The sequence below is a fragment of the Sebastes umbrosus genome, chromosome 2, assembly GCF_015220745.1.
Source record: "Sebastes umbrosus isolate fSebUmb1 chromosome 2, fSebUmb1.pri, whole genome shotgun sequence".
In the NCBI taxonomy this organism is placed as follows: Eukaryota; Metazoa; Chordata; class Actinopteri; order Perciformes; family Sebastidae; genus Sebastes; species Sebastes umbrosus.
In genome coordinates, this window is record NC_051270.1 from 26597471 (window position 1) to 26624577 (window position 27107).

The 27107-nt window shown below is 40.2% G+C and overlaps 1 protein-coding gene across 1 annotated transcript; it reads right to left on the bottom strand.

Annotated features, from left to right (window-relative positions):
• Positions 1–1062: 1062 nt before the first annotated feature.
• Positions 1063–25201, bottom strand: scube2 (signal peptide, CUB domain, EGF-like 2). Its single transcript, XM_037746501.1, is given in 24 exon segments — positions 1063–2135; positions 3363–3442; positions 3537–3689; positions 3872–4069; positions 4645–4806; positions 5388–5555; positions 6850–7020; positions 12654–12860; positions 13200–13367; positions 14038–14160; positions 14277–14366; positions 16230–16346; positions 16634–16756; positions 16908–17010; positions 17012–17025; positions 18031–18153; positions 18272–18388; positions 19594–19683; positions 20976–21092; positions 21203–21328; positions 22159–22293; positions 22674–22799; positions 23158–23274; positions 23913–25201. Coding segments are annotated over 24 exon segments (3063 nt in total). The 5' UTR covers positions 24001–25201; the 3' UTR covers positions 1063–1988.
• Between the last annotated feature and the right edge of the window lie 1906 nt (positions 25202–27107).

Genomic DNA, 27107 nt, shown 5'->3' on the forward strand with positions numbered 1-27107 from the left:
TCAGTCCAAAATGTTGGAAGCGTAGCTTTACTGCTGGACGCTTATGTTGCAATGGAACAAACAATTTACTTTCACTTCTTGACAATATACGTTCTTTGACCCAAACTGTAATCCAGGGAACACCAAAAGGACTGTGGGGTGAAAAGCATGGGGGGAATAGATTAAATAGGGTGTGTATATGTTTCTATATAAATTATACAACAAAATATTTCTAATGTGAGTTTCTTTTGGTGTCTATATTCATGGAATGGTGGTTGATCGATACTATAAATATTGCTTGAGAGCCCTTAAATTACAATTTGTGTAGGTCTTGTTAAGCTTAGTCTTAATGTGTCTTAAAGCTGCAGTGGGTAGAATTGGAGCAAATATGATTTTTTTAAAAAAGGTCACTATATCCTGACAGTAGTGCCTGAGACAAGTAATCTGAAAAAAATCATGTGCCTCAGTGTCCTCCGGTGCTCCTAATGGCATCTGCAAGATTTCACAGACCGGAGGAAAACAACCAATCAGAGCCGAGGTGGAGCCTGCCGTCTCTGAGCAGCTGTCAATCACTAACAAACTCCGATCAAATGGTCAAACTAGGCAGCGCTGATCAAATATGAATATTCTGTTACTGTTTTGACTATTTCTCACCTCAAATGTTTTAAGAAACATCTTGTAGAGTACTGTTTAGCTGTAAAATGAGAACGTTTGTGACCCGGCAGCCATGTTGAGATCAGTTGAGGAAATATCAAGCACCGCCCACCAGCCTGAGCAAACTTTCTAATTGTACAGCTAAACAGTACACTACAGGACTGTACCACTTTACCTGAACATCTAAAATGAGTAGCTAATATGTACATCTGTAGTTACAGATATTTTCATACCTGCATAAGAGAGTGGAGTATTGTGTTTATGTCCAAATATTGTCTTGCTGATGAGTATATTTAAACTTTAACTGGTCTAATAGAGCAGTCATGGTGGATGTGTTAATGAAATGCAATAAACAATGAAAACATTCTGTTTAGTGCCACAAAGAAATAATAAAAAAACATAAGTTGGAAAGGGAATACAAACACAAAATAAGTTTCCTATCTTTATTTACAGCATAATAGATGTACAAAACCATAAAAATATACATACACGTGTCATCTAAGACAGGTGAATAGCTTGATTCTATTTTACAGGACTTTTCTTTTCATGTACTCTGAACAGTTGTCTTTGGTTGCTAGTAAACAATACAAAATATATTGATGCATACTGGTGTCATGTTTTCAGAACATCAAATACATGAGCCACCAGCAATTGCAGCAATGATACACTGTCAAAAATGTACGTAGTTACTACAATACATTAGCGCTTCACCTAAAACTTTTTACATCATATACAAAACATTCATCAGAATAATTGCTTTTGTGGTGCCACTACTTCTTCAGTAGTGCTAATGTTCCCGAGAAAACATTTGTGCTATATTTGTTTCTGACATTTAGCGGTATTTCTGTCAATTAAGCTCTACCTTTGAAAGTAGCCTATGTTAAAACTAGATACACACTCTATATACAGCATCACTGACATTCAGTATAGTATATCTGTTTAGCTACAGCATTTGTTTTTAATCAGCGATGCTTTCAGCAGATCTGTCTCATTATGTTGGCATGTGCAGCATTAAATCCTGAGGCGGTGACTTTAAAATATAAAGTCATCACAATTCTTCTTTTGCTAATAAAAAGACGTTTCCAAATTTCCAAACAGAGTGATCCAGATCCCCGTTTGAGGATGGCCATGTGGGGCTCCACTCTGTAACACTTTAACACTGATCATTTCTCCCTCTTAAAGCTCCACTTTCTCTTCAGGATCAGTTTTATCAAGTGTGTAGTCCACTCTAGTGTCGCTCCATGTGTGAAAACAGATAACTACAGGATATTCTTAAAAGGGGGCAGTGGATAAAACAGATACTGTGGTCAATATCTTATCTAAGTTTTTCATGACATGTCCAGAAACTGCACATCCTAAGGGCGAAGGAATCTCAGGACTTTGGAGCGCAGGAAGCGGATGAAGGATTTAGGGAACATTTCTCTTGATTCTTGTGCCGTGTAGTTGAAGAAGTTCTGCGGGTGAGCCAGCACATCAAACAACGCCCTCATGAGTTTCTTGTCCTGATGAGAAAATGTGTTGCATTAATGGAAAGCAAAAACAGCTCATGATAAAATGAGCAGCAGCCTGTATTTCCACAAGTCTCCTAGAGAGGGCGCTACATGCTCACTGGACCTCAGTACAGAATAAACAGCATTCACACAATGAATAGAAACACAAATCAACAAGTGGAGAATAGTACTGATCTGAATAATCCGTGGTGGAAGAAGTACTCAGATCCTTTACTTATGTAAGGGATAATGTACAGCGAGCCGGTCATTGTTGTGACATAAACCCCAACAGGGCGATGAAAGACCCTGTACCGCATTATTTCACAACAATGACCTGCCAGCTCTACAATATCCCGCTTATTACACGTCTACTGACTTTAAGCTGAAGTAGGCGAGATTGGAGATTAATTATGGAAACTTCAAGGTCCCGAAAGATTACATATATTTTTTTATCTATGTATACAAGATAATAAGTTATCGTGTGAGAATGTGACTACAGCTGTAAAATAAATGTAGTGAAGTAAAAAAGTACATTAGTTCCCTCTGAGATGTAGTGGAGTAGAGATAGTAGCATAAAATGGAAATACTAAAGTAAAGTACAAGTACCTCAATTTTACTAATTTCTAATGTAATAATAATAATAATGTAATATATTTACTGTATCAAATCATAAAATGACCATGGTGTCTCAGAGATTAAGGAAACATGCTAAATTGAAATACTGGCTTCTCCGACAACATATGCTACATACTGGCTGTATGTTCTACTTTGAAATTTCTATTATAGTCCCGAACGTTTGTTTTTGTTTTGGCCGGTGTGATCCCGTCCACGGCCCATTTCGACCCCGTTGCCATACATGAAACAAACTGGCACGCAAACACAGCCCTCTGCAGCCATGGAAGCAAGCAGACAAACTGGATCAACAGAGATAATATTCACACACTAACTGCTATCACTCACACCAGAGGATTGGACTGCCACCGCTCCAATGTTTTAAATTTGGACGGTTGTTACCCATTTTAAAACGCAACTTGCCAGTGCTACATATTGCTCCTTGAAATATTTTCATAAACATATTGATTTGTACAATTTAAAGACATAGTAATGAACACTTTTTAATTGCAATTAATATGTTCTATTTATAGAGAATAACAGGTGCAAAACAGATGCCAAATTATCCATGAAACACTGAAATACACAACTATAAGTACTCCTTGTTCAACACGTGTACCTACATACCTTGAGAATTTCCTGGTGATTTTCTGAAGCGTATAATCTTCCATCTCTGACGATGTCTTCTATCAATTCTTGGTAGTCCTCTGAAACAGTTCATAAATACCTCATTGATGCAACCAATCAAATCTAATTTGACAACACACCGAGGTAGCAGCCAAACATCACATTTTTTCTTACCATCATATGTCACATACGGGACCTGGAAGCCTTTCCCACTGTTTCCCTCGTTGGACCTGAACTGTATCCAGAGCCTCTTGGAGCGGGAGGTGAAAGCGATGGGACGTTCGTACGTCTGACACGTCTCGTAGGTTGTCACAGAGTTGGACAGAGCTGTGAAATGAGGATTTGAGCACACAGGAAGGCATCTATAATTAGCTCACTACTACCATTTTGGCCATGTTGATAATACAACGCTACAATAACCTCTAACTATGAACCCTAAAGTAATAGTTAACCTCTTGGCGGTATAGTTTTTGATAATTAATACACTCACACAAACAGTTAAAACTTACAGCTCTTTCTCATTACTAAGAAGTCTCCGCACTCATCCTCAATAGGCAGGAAGATTTCTGGGACGACGATAAGGATCCTGCGTTTGGGCGGTGGGTTGATGGTCCAGGTGCACTCCACATTGGCTGGGTAGTTCCCCGGGTAGTTGGGGGACTCGATGAAGCCAGTAAAATCTCCCAGCTCTCCTCCACAATGTCGGTCTGTAAAGTGACATAGATGTGTCAAATTGTTTGTTTTTTTTTGTTCTTGGCGCAGCAAACTGAATTATCTGGAACTGAATCCCAAATTTAATTTTCTATGTGTACAGGTTTCAGAGGAATTACTGCATGCAAGGGTTATTATAGTAAACTAAATCTGAAACTAAAACAAAAATAAGCAGTGAAAAAATATTTTTAGTAAACTGAAACTAAATAAATACAATATCTTTAAAGAAAAACTAAAACTGAACTGGCCATTCCTACGAGGTTCTCCAACCATGTATTTTGTATGTAACCTTTATATAGTTACATACTTCTGAGACATTATAGCTGTCCCTAACAAAAACTAAAACTACTGTACAACTAAAACTATAGATAAATAAAAAATAAAAATAAAAAACTCTGATTAAATATATAAAAACTAAAACTAAACCTTTCTGAGAAACTGAAACTAAACTAAAACTAGCAAACGTACTCTGAAAACTAACTAAAATAAAATAAAAGTCAAAACTAAAATAAAATAAAAATAATTGACCATTCAAAACCATTATAACCTTGCTGTGTACAGACATACATACTTTTACATTGCATGATGTTGGTGGAGCCATCGAAGTCGGTGGTGGTATTTCCAGGGCAGGCGCTGCAGTAGTTCTGCCCAAACTCTCCCTGATACGTGCCCGTGGGGCAGCGGATGCAGCGGTGTGTGCTGGTGTTGTAGTAATGTCCTGGAGAGCACTGGACTGCAGGAGCCAATGACAGTGATGAAGGGCTGTTAGTTGATATAACACTCCCAATATTCATTGTTAGGTTAAATGTTTGCATCTCTATTATGGGTGTTTTAATGATTACATATTAATCAATGGGTTTAGAAAATCTTCTGCAATGTTGTGCTCAAACAAGCTTTTCAAAACCAATTAGATTATACATAAAAAATACACTCAACAAGCCAAAACCAGAACTTTTCCTCCTAGTTCCTGAAAGGTTGACATCTAGGAGGTGCACAGCTTTAAACTGACTCAAGCGCCTAAATGTACAGACGATACAACAGCTGCAGAGGGCGACAGAGTTCCTGCTAAGAGCTCCATAGACCAACCACATGCTACTGTTGTGATGTCAAGTGAAAAAAAGTCTGTTTTTGTTTTTTAATCAAACAACCACAGATGTTTCATTTTATCTAAATTTGACAGGTTTTCATAAACTTCCTCAGCTCCAAAAGAACCATCTAATTCCTCCATTTATGTTAAAACATGAGACACTTAACTAAACTGGAATTATTAGTGTTTTTACCCTGAATCAACAACAACACAGAAGACTGACGCACCTTTAGTCTCGCACTCCTGAAAGGTAAAAGCACCACTGCGCTTGGTGACCAGATTCCCTCCACAAGGGAAGCAGGTGGTGCGTCCCACTTCTGGCTGGTACGTTCCCAGTGGACAGGGCAGGCAGGGGGGGAAGCCGTCATGAGAGTACTGACCGGGCGAACACTGACCTGAACACACACAAGCATTTGGTCAATTGTGAACTGTTAGACACAGCAACTTTTAGAGCTGCACCACTTGGATTAGTTTGATTTCAAGTGTTTTCTTTGCTATTTTTCATGTGAAATATTCTATAGAGTGGTACAAGGATGACATATTTTTGTAGGCCAACCAGGAAGTTAGCATCGCTATGGTTCCCTCTACAAAAAGCCAATGTTTTTTTTTTGCATGAGCACGAGTATAAACAACAAGGCTGTAAAGGCGGATGAGTCGGCGTGATGATGCTCTCATTTAGCCACTTGTTAGCAACTGTCTTTTTTAAGACATAATAGCTTCAAAATTCACAAGTTGGGTATTTCTTGATGCTGTTAAGATAAGATATAGCAAAGCTTAAGCAAATGTTAATGGAAAGATGCCATGTTTTATCTGCAGTGCACAGTGTAACTCCACAGAGTGTAACTCCAGGGTGCCTAATACAAACTGAGAGCCAGTAGGAGTTTGCTGATAGCTTCTTGTTGTTTAGTCTGACGGAGGAGATGGGATCTGGGATTCAGCCACAAAGTGACTCCGATAACAGCACAGGAGGAGACCAAAACATGGTGGCTCCTACTGCTATTATTCAGGACTGAAAGAAGAGTTCACCTTTTGAATTCAAATACATCTTCAACATCTAAAGCTCAAGCTTCTTTGGCTTTACACAAAGCAGAACATCTGCCGGGGAGAGATCTTTATCGAGGCACCATCGCTTCCTGTGTGGCTCATATTCACAAAACAGTTAACAACATTTTGTGTCCTTCTGCGCCTTTATTGCTTTTTGTTCTAGATTTGACATCATATTTCCCTTTGGCTTACGCATTTTCAGATCTTTTCGTTTCATTGTACAAGCTGTTTTTTTACGCGCCGCACAATTTAAACTATTGTCATTACCAACAGGATGAAAATCTAAAAGGCAAATTTGAAGATTTCTTTTTCTTATATTAACCATGAAAGAAAATCTTTCTATGATCTACAGTATTTAGGAATAGTTAGACATTTTGGGAAATGTGCTGATGCACTTTCTTGTGCATTTCTTAGATGAGAAGATTGATGCTACTCTCATGTTTGTACGGTAAATATGAGGCTCTCTCTCACTTTTTACTTTTGTTTCTCTAATGTCAGTGTCTGTCTGTTCTGGATCCCTCCTCTGATTTTTGGGAGGTTTTTCCTTATCTAAAGATAGAGGGTGTGCTGTACAGATTGTAAAACCCTTTGAGGCGCATTTGTGATTTTGAACTACATAAATAAAAATTTACTTGACTGTCTTACCTCCACACTCTGACAGGTTTCGAGCGCCAACCACCTTGGAGGCTTCTCGTCCTTCAGGTCCAGGACAGACCTCACAGGACATCTGCGCCTCCTCATCCTGATACGTTCCAGCTGGACACAACAAACACTTTCCCTGATCCCCGTCGTAGTAGCTCCCAACACTGCAGCTCACTAACACACAGGTGGGGGAATGACAACAAGATAGATTAAAGGTTATTCATTCAACGATTTACTTTTAGCAAGACTCACACACACATGTGCATCCCTGACTATACACATACAGGCCAGCCATGTTTCTCAAAGGAGCTGCCAAGCTTGTGGTTGTTGGTCACATCGCTTAGAGCTGATCGTTTTGTCTCAGTGCTAAACACATGTATTATTCCCTCAAAGACAAAACCAAGTTGAAACAAATGCAATTATCCAAGCCGCTGAAATCAAACATTTTCCTCACAAACTAAACACAAACACTTAAGACACCCAAAACAGACTGATGTGCCTGAAGTGTAATTTGCACCAATTTAGCAGACAGATCAGTGTCAGGAAGGGAGATAGACAATGTGAAACGCAGACATGAATCAACAAATATAGCAGTATGCCCCGTGGCTACACATAATCAAACAGCCCTAACCGCTCTGTAGATTTACACCATAAATACAGCGGTTCAATTGCATGACAAGACCATTAAAGTAAAGTAACCCAGACTTCACACTTGAGTACTGTAATCAAACAGGACCATGTACATACTTGAAACGTATAAACACAGTGAAGTACATCCTTCACACATCAAAGGCTGCGTCTGATCAATTTATCAATCTGTTGACAGATTGAAGAGTCTTACTTGCACGGCAATGAACATTACACAAGTAAGTATCATTGACCTTGGTGCAGTACACCAGTTTACTGGAGTTTTAAATGCTGCAACTGGTTTAAATAAAAGTGTGAGGGCACTCAATAGGGTACCTCCTACAAAATCACTTCTATTTAATGATTTATCAATCATTTATCTGAATGTTTATGACAACTTAGGGTTGTCCTCGACCAAATAAATTCTTAGTCGACTAACACTAACACATACAATTTTGTCGACTAACCGATTCATTGATTTAATCGACAAAGAATCACAAAAAATAACAACTTTAAATCTTGTGTTTACCAGAGATGTGCTCATAAGTTTCTTGGAAATAAGTCATTCAGCATGAAAAAGCATAAAAAACGACTAATTGACTAAAGAAATCTTAGTCGACTAAGACCAAAATGACCAATTTGTCGACTCATCGACTAAGAGGGTGCAGCCCTACAAGTAACTACTCAGAAACACATCACGTGCACTGATGCATTATAATAAGCACCGACAAACTTTTACACTCCACTCACTCGCTCACTCACTCACTCATAAACTCCTTTAAAAATGTAGAACTAGTAACCAGGACTACAACCTTTGATAGACAACTAGTCATAAATATGACAAGATACAATGATTGTTGTGTTCTGCATAACGTATAGCAAAATTGTAAAATCATTGATCGTGTGAACCATCGCGTAGATATCTCATACTGGTTTTAGGTTATAGCTGAATTGAATTAATGTAGTTATTGTACTTAAATGTTCTTAGCAAAGGAGTAAAGGCATGTTAATAATCCAATTTTTATAAAATACAGAAAATTGTCATAGACAAAACTAACTTTACAAGGTCCCCAAAGGACTTATATGTTTATTAGTTATGTTTGTCAGTTTGTGTATAGTCTGATTTTTGTCATTAAATATTAGGGGTGGGAATCACCAGATGCCCCACGATACGATATTATCACGATACTAAAGTCACGATACAATCTTATTGTGATTTTAAACATTTTCGAAATGCTGAGTATTGTGATATATTGCGATTTATTACCCTTTCTCAACTGCAGCTGCTTGTCAATATCTGTTTTATCTAATAAGATACTGTTTTCACTCTGTTCATCTCAGAGTTTTCATTCACATATCTTGAGGTCAGAGGTCAAGGGACCCTTTTGAAAATGGCCATGCCAGTTTTTCCTTGCCAAAATTTAGCGCAACTTTGGAGCGTTATATAGTGTTTTTCTAAACATAAGATCAATACTTAATGTCTGTGTATCGATACAATATTGCCATGTAAAATATTGCGATACTATGCTGTACCGATTTTTTTAAAGAGTGTAAGGCTTGGTACTAAAATAAAGAGTTTAGCTCATTACTCATGATAAATGTAGTCTTATTACATACGTTGTCATAAATTTCCACATTCAAATCAGGAGAGAACGTAAATGTTTATCTAAGCTAAAAGTTAAAGGATCAAAATGAATGATATAATCAAGGTATGTATAAACAATTATGGAAAACAAAAATCAGTTTTGGGTCCATTTCAATTCAAGATTTGATAATAAAAGTAATAAATGTTGCTTTTAATTGGTAACAGCAGTGTAACTACGAAGTAAAATAAATGTCTGCATCTTTCACATTAGTTTAGATGCAATTCAAAACACACACACACACACACACACACACACACACATACTGTTAACACATTTATAGGGACACACACATGTGTACAAAAACCCAGCATTAAGCTGTTAAAATGCTTTTGCAAACCAACCTATTACAGCCAGACAAAACCACTGAGACAAAAGAGCACCAACCCTCTCCACAGCTGCCTTTGTGCCCCACATCTGACACCGTCCTAATACTTGATACGACATGGCTGTGCATCGGGGAGGAACTTTTAATACCACCATAAGCACCCTCGCCTCTTTTAAAAGCAAACACGGGAGCAAATCAAAGCGAGTATTTCCCTCTTATCTCACTAAAGTGCAAAGGCTTGATTAAAGGGACCAAAGCGCCGTTTTGCTTTGGTTCCTCCCATTCAGAGTGATGCCTGTAATTAATTTGGGAATTACTGCGTCTGTCTGATGGTCTTAAGAACTTGACTTGAAAACTGGAGCTGATCTCACACAAGAATAAATCAATTAAATCCCAGGCCTTTAGCACTATATGTGCCTCAGTCGTAGCCTCTAAGCCGCCTGTAAGCAGAAAAACCACCATCTCTAAAAGCTAGACACACAAAAGCTTTAACGTAGATCCATTATACGTGGCTCAGCAAATTGTTAGATTTACCTCTAAAGAGAGAAAATGTAATTCTCTCAAGAGCAGTTCATTTTTTGAAGCCTATTGTTTATTCTGAAAGACCATGAGGAGCCATAATTGCATTGTCCTCTAACAGCTTTTATTTGACAGAGGGAAGCAGTGAGAGAAGAGAGAGAGTGAGAGTGAAAGAGAGAAAAAACCTTGAAGCCTTTCAAATGCAAAGAACGCTTCTATAGAGTCCTCGAATTGATGGCCCCAAAGAGGTTTAAAAGACCTTTCACCTCTATTCAAGTCCCCAGTCTTTGCCTACTTGATGACATAGGAAAACACTACGGTATCACAGTGGTAAGGAGCTGAACCCAATAAAAGGGGTCAGGTTTCTGAATCCCCCCATTCTGCTCGGCCCAATCGCTGCTCGCGCCCATCAAGCGGAGGCCCAAACAACTGATGCTAATTGATTCCCATGGTGTGGCTGAAGTCAATTCTCTTTAGCAGTTTAGTGGCTGGGGGTCATGCAAAGTGGCCCCAGTTGGGGGGCAGGGGGGCGCAGCACTCAAACTGCCAGCTTGAATCAACAGCACTTCCTAAACATCTTCAATGTTAAAACAAACACGCAAACAAGTCAAATAGACGTGGACGCGCACCATTCACAGCATCGTCGTTGATCTGTTCGCAGTTGTTTTCATATAAATATTTATTCTGATGCTGTTGACTGTTATCAACAGTACTAATAAACATCCGAACAAAAAAATATTGACATAATTAACAACTAACTAAATCATGCATTTTATTTAAACATAAACAACATCCTGGATTATAAACCGATGGAGTAACCAAAACGAATCAGTGGAGAAATGCTTTGCAAGGGGGTGAAAGCATATTTTCTCCAAATGCACAGGAGGCTGTGTTGTCATCTCTCCGAGGCAGTGAGAACAAGCCTCCAATGGGGTTTTCAATGGAGTGGGCAAACTGAAAAGGACTAAACTGCACTCCGAGCTAAGCCAGAGCGGGAGGTGGGGGAGGAGGGGAAAAATATAGCTCCTTTAAAGAGCTGGAGGTTAAGAAGAATGCCTTTCAGCCCCCCCTTCCTCCTCTCCCAAATTACATGTCTACACCCCTGCCATGGCCAATAGACTGCTTAATGTTGACCTGAAAGCATAGCGGGGGAGTTAAGGAATCAAGATACTTAAGACCTGCGTTACTGAAAGATGGAAATAATGAACAGGAGCAGTTTAGGTTTAAATCATGTCAGTACAGCTCGACGGCAGAGGGAACTTTGATGTTTATGTAGGGGCCCAAAAAATATGGTGTTACAGGGATATATATGCAACATAAAGCTGATGAAACTAAAGGATAGTTGCAGTTTCGGACAAGTTTTAGTCTACAGTTAATGTGCAAAGACTTCCCCTAAACAAAAACCTTAAACACACTAAAAGAGTTGTGTGAGATCAGATTCAAACATCTTCGATATTGGCGGTGCATATATCGAACAAAGCGCATACCATTTGAGTAAATATTTAGACATATCAACAGAAGAAAGGCACTGGTTTCCTCTCGCTGATATAAAGGCGGCGTGCAGCAAACTTACTGTGAGGCCCGAAACTAGGGGCGCACGGTCCCAACAGCCAGAGAAAACACATGCCAGCGTTCAGCTCTGACAGTGTGCGGTCTTATTTAATGAACATTTTCTCCATCGCAGGTTGTATATAAAAACCCGACCGAGAGGCAACAGCCACCAGGAGACCTGCCATCGGCCCTCATGTTACACTCTTATCCCGGGGAGATGCTGGAAGATCTCACAGCTTGGAGGGCCAACAACAGTCTCTCTGTTCTTACAGGCGAGCTCGCTCTCCCCTCCAACTAGCTCATTACAGCATGTCTGCAAACCAAATATGGCACTCATCTGGCCAACACCTGCTCCAAATCCAATCATTAAACCAGCTTGTCTAAATATATCTCACTGGCATGGACCATTTCAGTTGCTTTAAGACATGACTATGAGTCTACTGTGTGTTTAAGGCCTAGTCAGAGACATGGCTGCCTTGTGTTAGGTGTAACAAAAGTGGTTGGATCTGCGCTCTTGAGAGATGAAAAGTGATGCCTGGTTGAAGGGTGCATGTCCTGACCTTTATGATTCCTGTTAGGGATGCACCGATCCAACTTTTTCAGTCCTGATACCGATAGCGATACCTGGGCTTTGGGTATTGGCCGATACCGAGTACCGATCCGATACCAGTGTTTAATTAATGAGCTGTATGCCTCACTGTGTGGAAGTGACTGGGATCATTCTTTTATGTGTACGACAACACCAGGCTTGACTTACTCATTGCGTTCCTAACTTTGTAAAACAAAATGTGACCAATAAATATATAGATATGAATTTATTTAATTGTTATTTATTATTAAAATATTAAATCGTTCACCAGCAACTTGGTAATAAATCTTCAAAAATTAACAGGAATTTAATTTCAAGTGTAATCCTTTTAAATGCAGCAACAAATTGGTCAGAACTTAAACAGGAATTCAAATGTCAGTATGTATACTGTATATAGTATATAAACATAGAATTTAATCGAACAGACCGGCCCCATCACTGATATCTGATCCAGATATTTGAGTCAGTATCAGCCTAATATCCGATCCGGTTATCGGTGCATCCCTAATTCCTGTGTTGAATAACAAGTAAATACAAAAACCAAACTCACCACACTTCCTGCCCACCAGCACCTGTCCCGTCCCACAGTGTCCGGGCAGTTCTGCCGGCTTGCCCAGACTCTTGGCGAGCTCGTAGTCGGACCCGGCAAAGTGGAGGTGGAACTGTTCTCGGTTGATGGACTTCCTCAAGGTCCTGATGGTCTTCCTGAGCCTCTTCTCTGAGCGCCGGCGCACACAGTTCAGGTCACAGCTCTCTGCTGAGAGAAGCATTTGATACCGCGACTGTTTCCACAGCTTAAAGTCATCTCCCACACCTGTCGTAAGTTGTACATTCATGCGTGGATGCTCGCATGCTTGCCTACACATTTACACAAATGCACCAGAGGAAAAGCTATCCAGGCCAACACTTAATAAAGAACTCAAGGAAATAAACCACATCGAGTCCCAACCTAGAGCCCACCACCGTAGCCAAGTCAAAACAGGAGATACTTTAACAGTTTGGTTTGTTTAGTGACGAACAGACAGCAGCGAAAGAAAGATGGAGAACAAGAAGCAGAGGTCGCAGGCAGGCAGAGGGGAAGCGCAGAGAGACCAACCTGTTACCTCCTCTAGGTTCACATCCAGCTCAAACTCAGCTGTTATCGACGAGCCGTCCTCCTCGCCGGCTTTCCTGCCGTGGCGGTTGCGCGTTCGCTGCCCGGACGAGGTGCAGCGCAGGCTCACGTAGCTGAACTGGACGTTTTCAGTGAAGAAGAACCTGCTATCTGTGGACACGGGAGACAACCACCCCCCCACGACCACACCACAGCAGACACACACACACGCACACACACACAATACACACAATCGCACAATTGTTAAAGAAAATCATTGACAGTATTACACAGATTTAAAAGAGTCAAATTATGCCATTAATTTTTTGTCGTGTAGACCGGAAAGCTGAGAAAAAGGATGAGATGTCACAGTGACCATTTCCTTTATTTGAAACAATTATGTGCCCTTTCAGTGACTATGAGAGATGTAAAAGACCATGCCGAAACCCTTTGGAGAAGCAAAATAATCCTACAATCGGAAACCCATTTGATTGATGGCTAGGTCAGACCCAACTGAAAGGCATGCTATGGCTAATTACATCCTCCCCTGTCACCGCCAGACAAAGTGCTGCACTGAGACATTCAAGACACTCAAAACCACATCACTTTCACCACAAATTTCTTTCACATTTGCCTTTGGTTTTTGGTTTACTTTGAAGCAGCCTTCAGGTCTGCTTTATCTTCTAAAGAGTGTGGCTTTAGATGCTGGCAGCTCTTGGTAAACCCTAAATGTTTTTTAACCAGTAACATGAAGGAGCTGTAATTTTAATCCTGGTTTATCTGTGATCTAAGTCTTGTGTTTGGACGCATTGTTGTGTTTGTTGTGTGGCAACCTCTGTACCTGAGTGTGCTGAGTTTAAGCTCTCCTTGAGCTTCTCCTGACTTCGTTTTAAGTTGCATTTTGCGGTGCCGGACTTGAAAGTGGCTGTGGTCTTAATGCGTGGGACGCTGGCCATTTCTGGACCTGCAGGACAGAGGAACAGAAATATATCAACGGTAAACAAGGGAGTTGTTCCTGAGTTACTGTTTTGTGTGGCAGAGCGGAAAGACAGATGTAAATCTGTGATGTTTTGTACTTGCCTAAGCAGTGCGAGCCACTGTTGTTCCTTTGTGCGTCAGCCAAGCAGGGCAGAGGCATTCCACAGGTCACCGTGTAGGAATCCTCCGTCCCTGAAAAACACACAAGAGGCCGTGACACGCAGACCAACGCAGACAAAAGTTAAGGCCACGAAAGCCAAGTCAGAGAGAGCAAACAGGCAGCGTGTAGGAACACGAAGAGCCGCTCTGCAGACTGATGTTGACAACTAGATCTAGAACAGCTCGATTTACTGACTAACACAGGTGTGCACTTGAGTCATATTCAAGTCACAATTTTGATGACTTTAGACTCCACTTGACAAAATCAAAAAAAACTTGCAACTCTCTTGTACTTTAACACCAGTGACTCAGAACTTCCCTTGGACTTGAGTCTTTTGACTTGAAAAAAATACTTGATACCTTCCCACAAGACCAAAGATTTAAAAGTATGTTATTTAATCAAATCACCACAAATCAATTCATTTGATGAATCAACCAACGTTAACGCTACTCATTCCCAGCAAGTCGACACTTAATTCCCCAGATGCACTTTGTTTGAACCAATCCGACAGCATCCAATCAAGTTGCAGGAGAGAACCATGAAGAAATAACGTTACGTTGCTGAGTTTAGTCAGAAAAAATGGTTGTTTGCATACAAAAACTATACGGTGGTCAACAAAAAACTAACTGCAGTATGCAAAACATACGGGTCGAAATTACAGACGGAGACGCAAATGGCATTACATTTGGTGAAGAGCGCATTGTGACTTGTTTAGGACTCGGGACTTAAGTGCAAAGACTTGTGAGTTACAAAACAATGACTCGGTCCCACCTCTTCTGGCTAATTCGGCTGCATCACTTTTTTAAAACATAGTTGCATCAGGTGATACCTCACCTGTACTGTGCCATGCTGTTGGGTCTTATCATACCAAAAAATCCTAATGGTGCACCTGACTGAGGTGTGTCAGGTCGTATTAACTGGTTGGATCAAACATGTCGTAGACGTCACTGTTCTTATTATTCACTATACTTATAAGAACCTCATTGTTTGCTATGCTCTATCAGAGCTCTATTGAAGTCAACACCTGTTTTATCTAATGAGAATCAGTTTTCACTCTGTTCTTCTCAGAGTTTTCATTCACATATATTGAGGTCAGAGGTCAAGGGATCCCTTTGAAAATGGCCGTGCCAGCTTTTCCTTGCCAAAATTTATTGTAACTTCTGATTATTTAGCATTCTTCCTGACAAACTAACATGACATGGTTGATAGAAAGACAGAACAGCGGCCGGTTTGTTAATAGGTAATAGATTATATAATAAAAGATTAATACTTGATATCAGAGTATCGATACGATATTGCCACGCAAAATATTGTGATATTATGCTGTGTCGATTTCTTCCCCCACCCCTTCCTTTTAGGTTGCTACAGCACAGCAGCAACTTAAAATATGTTTTGTGGAGGACAGATTAAGACTGTTAAACCTCTCGAAGGCTTTCAATTTAAAACGTTGTGTTGAGAAAGCCATAAAAGTTAGCCTCCGAGGGCTAAATTGTTGCTCAATCAAAGTTGGTCTAAATCTAGATTTGGACATTTTCCTGCACTGTTAACTTGCACAATCTCTACATTTGTGTTTGAAACATTGCAAGAGTGAAACTGACTTCATTGTAGGAACATATGCAGGAGTGTAACAAAGCTGACAGTGACTCCTTTGTTATGCAAGAGCTAGTGTATGTACAGTAGTTTTGCAGGTCAGCTTTGGTTCATGAGAAGAAAACACTCAAAAAGAAGATGGATCTGCAGGTGAAGTTGACAATAAGGCACAGGTGTGTAAACCTTGTACCAAAACGGTTCCTCTGCAGAACTTGGCCTGAGTAAATATAGTTAGTGCTGCACTCATTGAACAGCAGGTAAACAGGTAAATCATTTTATGTTGAGATCTGGCTCAACCAACTCACCACTGCTGATATGAACTTGAGACTGGCATGTCAGGAAGCAGCGGTCCCCTCCCTCCAGCTTACTACAGTTCAAGGTGGGTTTAGAGGGGGGTTTAGCAGGTGGGAAACCCTCAGCCTCTAGATGGAAATCACAACAAAACTCCAAGGTAAAAAAAGAAAACACTTTTGATTGTAACAAGGAGGAAGAGGCACAGAAAGTCCAACATCCTGACAGCACCAACAGCATCGTAGCATTTTGGATGTTTTACTCAAAGCACAAGAAAACCAAGTGACAGAGAATTAAAGAGAAAAAAGAGAGTAGAATTCAAAGTATCTCCTGTTTTTGTCCCCCCATGTTTGAGTCCAAAATGTGACAACAGCACTCAACAGATGTGCCTCTCATATAGGAAGAGGCACTGGCTTACCAATGCAGTCCTTTTTGTTCCAGTGTAGCTTATAGCCAGGATGGCAAAAGCATTCAAATCCACCCAAGGTGTTCTCACAGCCCTGATCACAACCGCCATTGTTCACACTGCATTCATTTATATCTGAGAGGAAAAAGGAAAATCATTACTATAATTACAGGGTCCATTTTCCCAACACATCAATGAGCACTTTTGTACGCATTTCTCAATTGAGCACCTTGTGTGTTACGCTCAAGTTGTTATGTGTAGCTCCCTCTACCCAGTGCAGACTCACCTCCGCAGTGGGCCAGCCCATACATGGTGTAGCCTTTGTTGCACAGACACTGAAAACCACCGGGGGAGTTCACACACGTGTGATCACATGTCCGCTCAAAAAAAACACTCATCTATATCTGTAATCAAAATCAGGCAGGTGACATAATAGCAGGGCAGTCAGTTGCAATCTCCATCAGGAGGGATTTCCCACCCACAGACACATACATTTGCATTTGATCCTGAATTTTCACACTCAGTTAAAGGTGACGTGTACAGTATGCTATGTCAGGTAAAATAACATTGGATTTTGATAGTTATTCCTGTAAAAAGAAGGCTGGGTTTCAAGGAGACACCTTCAATTTAATTGTAGTCGCATTAAGTCAGCATCATTAAAGGTATAGACCCTGATCCAAGGGTTAAAAAAAGCATAAAACAAACCTATATTCTGATGAGTCCAAAAACAAACTGCAAAAACGCAAAATCTTACCAAGTATATTTGTCTAATTACTAGTAAAAATATCTCATTATACTTAATATAAGACACAATCGCCTAACAATTAACACTTACGTGAGCTATAGGGACTTGTTTTTAGACATCTTGGATAGCTTGTTAAGTGAAAAAAATACTATTTTTGAGCATTACAGGCTTATTATGACATACAACATTACCTAATACTAGTGAGATATACAGCAGCTCAAAACGAGTTATTCCAGCTAATTTCAAGATCTCCCTCTTGAAAGGCCTAAATATTAATTATTTGAATAAATAAAAATATAATTTCAAGAAATCTTACAAGCAAATTTCACTTGTACCATTGGCAGATTGTTGTACTTATTACAAGCAACACCTTGTATTCATTGTTTTTTACTTACTTTTGAAGTGGCCTTTTTCAGATTTTTTTTATCTACAACCTTAACTCTTCAATTATGCATGTGACTATTCCTTCATTTATGTGGTCACAAAATTACAGGTCAAGTCTTTTAGAAAGGATGTAAAAAAGGATGTGCACAGATGCTATGGAAATGTCTGCTAGTGTTGTCACATCCCACTCCCTCTTGTCTCATTTATGAAAGTCTCATTTTGCCCCAGTCTTTGTCAACAGTCCAGAGTTTGAATAAAACTATTCAGGAGCCATTCCTACCTTGACAAGAGCGTTCATCTGTCAGCAGCTTGAAGCCTTTTCTGCAGTTGCACTCGAAGCTGCCGATGGTGTTCCTGCAGAAGTGTTCGCAGCCGCCGTTGTGAGGCTCACACTCGTCAATATCTGTGGGGAAACAAGTGACATCCTGACATCCCAAACAAATCCACTAAATCACAAAATCAGTGTCTCAACAGGCTGCTCCTCTCTGTAAAAATGTTCTTTTGTGGACTGGCAGTCTGACCTTTGCAGGTTTTTCCATCCGGCTGCAGGGTGAAGCCGATTGGGCAGCTGCAGCGCACGCCTGTGGATGTGTCTTTACAGGTGCAGTCACACCCCCCATTGTTCACCGCACAGGTTTCTGAAATTACGACACACAATGTGAATGGATGTGAATGACCTTCCTACAAAAATGCTATGTTACGTCCTCAATGTCAGATACTAGATCATTTGTAAAACAGAACCTTGATTGTCGGAACATTGTGCTCTAAAAATACCTGGAGTCAATGTAATATTACAGATATACTGTTTCTTCCATAGAGTTTGAGTTATTGTCTAAACTGCTTTAAACACTTGAGGCCACGACAAACATTTAATTCCTATACAGTTAGGGCTGCACAATTGATCAAATATTAATCGTGATCACAATTTCAGCTTCTCACAGTTAAACGAACATGATTGACCGCAATATTGACGATCATAGAAAACTCCGCTCCACATCAAATCAAGCGCTATGTAAACTAACAGCCAGCCAGCAGGGGACGATCGAGGGGATGCTGTGAATAAGGACCAGTTTTATTTTGATGCAAAGATTTGCAAGTTAGCAGTGATGTAGCACAACATAGAAGTGAAAGCAGTGCACTGTTTATTTAAATGTGAAAGTGACATAAAAATATGTTGTCCTTAAAATCAATGAATTATTGTGATAAATAATTGTGATCTCAATATTGATCAAAATAATCGTGATTATCATTTTGGCCATAATTGTGCAGCCCTATATATAGTATTTAATATTGATTTAAAAATGTATAAATGCTGATGGGAACAGACAAATGAGGCTCTAATGCATGGTTTTTTGTATGGTGCACAGTTGTGTGTTTGAATGTAGAGTACATCCTGGTTAGGTTCATGTTAACATCTTGGCGCAACATGTTTTATTTATAACACAGCACAAGAGTTCCAGAGCGCACATGCTAGCCATGTTCTTGGTAAAGTGCCAACGTTATAATGTTTTACATGTATCGAGTGACCCAAAATCACACAACTGATAAATACTAACTATACAAGAAAAGATTCACACGCTGCCCTTCCCAAATGGAAGGAAAACGTGAAATGTACCACACTGTCACAAATGCATATTTTTCAGGGGGGAAGCTGGGGGCGAGAAAGCGAGTGCGTAGTCATTTCACAGTTTGCTCAAAAGACTGAGGAATGCATCGGTTTACTAGACATTAGCCCTCTCCCCTGTTTGACACCCCGGAGTGGTTCCTGGCAGCTCAACATGGCGTTCAGGTAGAAACACAGATTCTAGCCGTTAGCCTCTGAATGAAAGAGAGTAGTTGTTACCCATTAACAGTCTTCGTTTGACCCGTTTGTCCACCTCAGTGAAGGATGTGGCGTTGTGGTCTGCGGACTCGGTGGTGGCTTCATCTCGCTCTGACACAGAAAAAACAATAATTAATAAGAGTAAGAATTGGTACATCCATTCCTAAATAAAACACAAGCACAGTTACTTTTATATTGACTTCAGCTCTGGGTCACCTTTCAGTAACCAGATGCATGTTTACACTCAAGACATTCAGCTTGTATTGGCTTGGTGTGCGTCAGATAACACACCAGATCAGTAAAGTGAATCAGTGATATGCCTGGACCTCACACACACTGCTGCTGCTGGAAGGAGAGATATTACTCAATATCTGACGGCTGATCCTTATCCCTCATAAACCATTGTGTGCAAAAATGCACACTGACTAACAGGAGAACTGGCAGAGAGAGATGTTCCCAGTTACTGTGTTTTCTTTCACTCATCAAGATAGCCTCCGCATTACTAAAGAAACAAAGTCCAACACACTGCAAGCTGCTCCTGCAATGTGGAATTACAATAAGGAAAAAAAATGTTATCAGACATACAAACCTAAAACATGAAAACATGAATCATACCTCTCTGTTTACATATACTGAATGTAAAAACAACCGCTACAATGTTGTAAACATAAGTTTGCTCAAACCCAGGAAAATACTCTTACCGAGTTCCTCCAGAGATTTCAACCACATCTCGCGGTCTTGCTCAGAACTCCATCCACTGAGGAAGACCGTGAGATGGGGAAAAAAGTTGGACAGTGGGTTTAAACACTATTGCTTCCAACATCAAGAATGAATTTTCCCGCACATCCAAGTTTTTCACGGCTGCACCATTACATCAAATTGAAATGTTCTAGATGCCCAAAAGTGATCTTTGGAAACTTTTGGATCCCTTTAGAATTTGCAATAAAGTTGCTGGGTTTGAACAATGTTTGGCTGTGTAGCATGACTATGAAATGACTGAGCTGCTGGCAGGTCAGTTGGATTATAAGACAATAGATGGTTGCACCCATCAGAGGATTAAGATATGCTTTTTAAGGGAGAGTTTTAAAAAATACCACAGAACATGTTAAAGATGTGTATTAGTGCACAATAGGGCTGCAACTAACGATTATTTTCATTGTTGATTAATCTGTTGATTATTTTCTTGATTAATCGATTAGTTGTTTGTAGTAGTTTGTACTCTATAAAAATGTCAGAAAATGGTGAAAAATGTCGATCAGTGTTTTCCAAAGCCCAAGATGACGTTGATTAATTTAATAGTTGACAACTAATTGAATAATTGTTGCAGTGCTATAAGCTTTTTAAGGAAGAGTTTTACAAAATGCCACAGAAAATGAATCTGAGTCTACAAACAGTGTGCTTACCTACACACGACCTCTTGTCGGGCTGCAGGGTGTACCTGACGTGACACCTGCATATGGGGCCGTTCTCTGTGTCCTCGCAGGTGTGCTGGCAGCCTCCGTTGCCATGGTTACAAGTTACTGCAGGGCCAACAACATGCAACAATTTAGACATATTAACAGTGCAACATTTGAAGCCAACTGTAGGCGTGTACTAGTGTGAAGTTAGCTTCATTCCGTTGAGCACGTACAGATGCAGCCTCTCTGGTTCCTCGCCAGCTCGAACCCTGGACGACACTCGCAGGCAACGCCCCCTTTGGGTGTCTCTTTGCAGATGTGGGCGCAGCCGTGCTCCTTATTCATACAGTTGAGGCCCTCTGGGATAAAAAGAGGGAGAGAGGTACACAATGAAACTCTCCTACAGTGACTGACCGGCTACACACAAAAGGCACACATACTGAGAGATTAGTCTGGCATCCTCAAAGACACTGATTGTTCTCACGCCTTAAAAAACATCACCCACTGCGTTATTTTTTTTAGCACTTCTGAAAAGTCTGTAAGCAGAGGAAAAGTTTCTCAAAAGTATGCAAACTCTACAACAAACTAAATAATGCGTTGAGCTGAAAAATTAGATGAGATGAATCACCATTTATATAGATAGGTCACAGCTGAGTGGACAGGTCCGCAGGGTTTAAAAGGGTTGTCAAGACCCGATGGAGTGGAAAGCACTTGCATTTAAGTTGACTTCAGTCAAGAAGACAAAACAAAAGGCACTTCAGACTAATCTGTGACACAGGCCACATAGACCCGAGTGTTGCAGTTATTAACTTATTTTGTTCTCCGGGACACAGAGATCCTTTTTCCCACAGCATGTTGCTGCTGCACATAAAAGCTCAGTGACGGGAGCCAGCTTGAACCTGTCACCCCTCATTGTGCCGTCAATCTCGGATTTCTATCTGAATATTGGAGAGTTTGCAACATTAAGTTTGTCTTTTTTCACGGTATAATACAATTAGCAGATACAAGCATCCACAAACACACAAATTCAAAACCTCTTTTATGAATGAACTGTTAAATCTTTCACTTCCTCCAGTAATTTTAAACTGCATTTAAATTTGTGGCAGTGCGACTAAATATCTTCAATAATTCTGAGTTGTGCTTCAGGTGCAGCACATCTGTGTTGTCAGACAAACAGTTGTCCACTCACCCACAGAGCGGTGGATGCATGTGTGCTGGTTGTCGCTGAGGAAGAAGCCCTCTTTGCAGCGGCATTCGTAGCTGCCCATGGTGTTGACACAAGTGTGTTGGCACCCACCGTTGTTGAACTTGCATTCATCCACATCTACAGGACAGTGGATTGATAACATTAGTTAACCGTATTTACAGAACTCTGGAAAAGTATTTGCTATATTAACAAATCAGTTTTTTAACTCATATGAATCAAATATGGCAGTTTTGTCCAAACATTGCAGATGAAAATAAAGCTTTTTCAAATCAAGTTTCATAAATATTTATAAATCACTGCATGAACAAAAACAAAACTGTTTGTATTAGGCAACATTTTAAAGGTTTACCAAAGAGGGCTCAAGAAAAGCAGTCCAAGTGTGAGAAACTTCACATACAGCCCACACAAACATGAACTCTTCACCATCGGAGCTGATGATTCGAGTTCTCCGTCTATCACAAAAGGTTATTTACTCAGTGGTTTAAAGCTGATCTTACCTAGACAGTTATGTCCGTCATGTGCCAAATTGAATCCGTCATAACAAGTGCAGCGATAATTGCCTGGTATATTGTTGCACTCGTGTACACAGCCACCATTGTACTCCAAGTCGCATTCATCAACATCTGAGAAGTAAACAACACAGAAATTAATGTTCACCTACCGATCAAAACCGTAAAATACAAAAAAAATAGTTTTTGAAGAGTAAGAACAATAACTTTAGTGCAATAGGGGATGTATAGTGTCTATCTTAAAGAAATATAGGAAGAATAAATGAGTACAGATATGGGAATTCAGAAATTATTCCAGAATACATTAAAGAACACTGATATTTCCAAACATATAGTTAGAATTACAGAGATATAATCAGTCCAAAAGGCACCATGCATTAAAACGTGTGCCTAAACATCCAAACTCTGTGATCACACTTTGTTTTTCGAATGTGAATCAAACTGCTCAACAAAAAAAACACACACACATTACCTTCGCAGTGTTTTCCATCTCCTTTAAAGCCTGCTTTACACGTGCACTTGTACGAGCCTTGGGTAGTCTGACAAATAGCATCAATGTGACAGCCATCACTTCCCTCTGCACATGGATCTGCTGGAATCCATATGGGGTCTTATGATTACCAAAAACACATTCAAGTAGTCTAATAAGTCAAATAGTAAGACATTTATGCAAGTTTGTTAAGATTTGTGGGAATATACTAAAGAAGAAGAGCAAGAAAACTCTAAAACATAAACCTAATAATAATAGTAACCTACATCAGGCAATTTGAAAAATCATGTAAGCACTCACCTTAAAATTAATAAGTTATATAAAAAACAATCAGATTCAGAATCAGAATCGTGTTTATTGCCAGGTGTAAGAGGTATACACTAGGAATTTGCTTTGGTTTTGTTGGTGCAAATAAGCAGTATAATAACAAAAGAATAGATAAAAACGTTAGACTAAAATAAGAATAAAAAAATTTAAATTCTACCAATATACAATATAAGCTATAAACAACAATAAACATGATATAAACAGAAAACTTGCTGAAAACTTGCTTTTCAAACGTATGTATACTGGGAGAACATACAGTATATTCCCACAGTCATTTATATATAGCCACACATTTAGAAACTAAAAGAAAAACAACAAGAGCGCACTCCTTAAAGCGTGCGTAAAGTAGCACTCTGCACCACTGGAAAACACAACACACACATGCACACACACTCTCACTACAGTCCCACCTCGGTTCTCTGCAAGCACTGCGCTTTGGCGACTATTTAACAAGAGCAAAAACAAACAAAAGTCCCTTGCAGCCCAAATAGCTCCCATGGTGATATGATCCAAGTTTAGAGGTCTTCTCAAAAGGACGCGTACGCACTGAAGTGGTGACCGAGCGTCCGCCTCATTTTCATCCTAGCCTGTCAATCTGCCTCACAAGAGAGAGGGGCTTTAGACAAGAGAAAGGAGTGAGAGAGTGAGTGTGTGTGTGTCTATGTGTGTGTGTGTTTGTGTGTGTGTGTGTTTGAGAGAGCGAGAATGAGAGCGTGCGTGCGCGTACATGTGAAGAAGAGCTGCATCAAGTCAGTCAGAGAACTAGTGGAAGACCGGAAGTGTCGAGGCTTTGCGTAAAACGTTACAAACGTCTGTGCGCTAATTTGCTCTTATTTTGAAAAGCCATGACCGGAAGTCGCTTTTGTAAACCTGATGTGATTGAGTGCTTTTTAAAAAGTCTCAACTCTTGTAAACATGGCCTTTTGGCGTCTGTTTCAAAGTCCCCACGTCAGGCTTCTGTGATAAAAAAAAACAAAAACATAGTACAACCACATAATGTGAATGTGTTTTCGTCATTGACGGTTGGGTATATAACTAATTTAGCGACTACTAGCTAACTAGGTAGCTAGTCCTGGATGAGCCTACCGTTGGCCAAGCAACGCGGTTGCTAGGCAACACGAGCCATGACGGGAACTCGCTTTGGTAAACCTGATGTGATTGAGTGCTTTTAAAAAGTCTCAACTCTTGTAAACATGGAGCTTTGGCGTCTGTTTCAAAGTCGTCAGGCTTCGGTGATGAAAAAAAAAAAAAAAGACTGAATACACATAATACAACCACATAATGTGAATAGTTTTCGTCATTGACTGTTGGGTAGCTAACTTAGCAACTACTAGCTAACTAGGTTTAGTCATGGAAGAGCACAGTTGGCCAAGCAACGCTGTTGCTAGGCAACACAAGCCATGACCCAAGGCCTATGGAAAGGAGGTTAGGTCACGAGCGGACATCGGTATCGGGATGTAGGGTATTACGCATGCGCAGTGTAACTTAAACTGCGGTCGTGCGTTGCGATTGGCTCAATTTCGGCGAGTGCAGACCAGATTTTACTGCGCATGTGTAATACCCCCGCTGATATGACGCGGCACTCAGCCTCCTTCTATATGCCTTGCCATGACCGGAACTCGCTTGGTAAAACCTGATGTGATTGAGTGCTTTTTAAGTCTCAACTCTTGTAAACATGGAGCTTTTTGGCGTCTGTTTCAAAGTCGCCCACGTCAGGCTTCGGGGATAAAAAAAGACACATAATACAACCACATAATGTGAATGGTTTTCGTCATTGACGGTTGGGTAGCTAACTAACTTGGAATAGTCCTGGAAGAGCACCGTTGGCCAAGCAACGCGGTTGCTAGGCAACACACGCAATGCAGCTACCGTTGAGAATTGAGGGACCGTCCGTTTTATGATTAATTTGTTATCCATAAATACTGCAGAGGAAGATGAAAAAATAGCACCAATACAAAGAAAACGCCGCCTTTCTCTTATTCAAGATGTGGAAACAATCTCCTTAAGAAGAATAGAAGTGGTAAAGTTAATACATACTGAAGTCTTCAACCGTCTTCAACAGGGCTCAGGTCTGTCTCCTAACTTACCTCACAAGTTCAAAACGGCGCCTCCAGGTTTTACATGACGTCTCAACTGTTAAGGGTCACAAATTAATGTAGGCTAATGTCAAATGTCAAAATACACAGCGTAACGTTAACCACATATTTCAACAGTGACACGCAGAGAAAGTCCTCCACACTGTGGTCAGTGTGCGTTATTACTGCGTCATGTTCTCTATGTGGCTCTGGTGCTCCACCTACCGGCGGACATCCGGGTCATTCCTGGTATAAACCAACTAGTGATGGGAATTACAGCTCTTTTTAGTGAGCCAGATCATTTGGCTCAGCTCACCAAGAAGAGCCGGCTCTTTCGGCTCCCAAACGGCTCTTCGTTTTACCACCTCTGCCTTTTATAACTCAGCCAAATTTAGCGCTGTTTTGAGCTATGATTAGTATGTGTGCACATATATCACTTAAATTATTCAATATAATTATACTAAACCTTATAATTTCCAGAATATCGTAATTTTACATGCTGCTTCGTTTCCAACTGTCACTCATCTTGTCTGCTATTTGCGCACCGCACTCCTCTCTCTCTTTCTCTCCTCCTCTCCTTCCTGCTCTGTACCTGTAGACCGTCAGCGCGCCCCTCCCTGCTTGATGGTTTGATCCTTGTCTGTCATCACCTGATTGGTCGCACGGACGTCATTAACACAACATTCAGTCACAGTCAATGCATGTAGTGTCCTTGGCGTGGAGAAGATCATCCTATCATTCTGCCTTGAATTAACTAAGAGAAGAAAAAAAAACACGGCTCTCGGACGGGAGCTGGCTCCCATCGTTCACTTACAAGAGCCGGCTCTTTGAGCCTACTCGTTCTTGACTTAAACATCACTAGCAGCAACATGTCGGCCTCAGAGAAGATGGATTTTTGCAGTGACAGTAGTTTAGTGACATGTTTAACTGTCAGGAAAACATATTGGCCAATCTCAGGATCTCAATTAATAATCCTTATGTGTGAACTGGTTTATATTGGAAGCTAACAAAGGAGGAACATTTTGAACTACATCATCCTGGCCAGGGTCTGAAATGAACCTTTTTCCTCACCTGCCACTGTGGCAGGTCACTGAACATTTCTACCAGCCACTCATGTTTTTCTGTCTGCCACTTCTGAAATCTAGGAAGAAACACTGATTTAGTGGTACCAGACTGTAGAATTATGAAATATATCATGTAACCTTATTGCATGACTATATTTGGTAACACTTCATTTTACAGGTCTGCAAATTTCATGGTAATTAGGTGATAATTTGCAAGTTACCATTTGACATTTCTTTGGGATTACTGCCAAATTACCCCAATATTTATCTCAAAATGTATCGAAAATTACTTTAGTATAAACATTATTTAATATATATATATGCTAAAATAATATTTAATGGTTAAAATAGGGCCCTTAGGCTTGAGAAGTGTTCTGTTCTTCATCCAAGGTGGAAAACTAATAGAAGACACTTCTGATCAGGCAGAAATCTCACCATTGTGTGACTTATTGTCTAATAAGAAAAA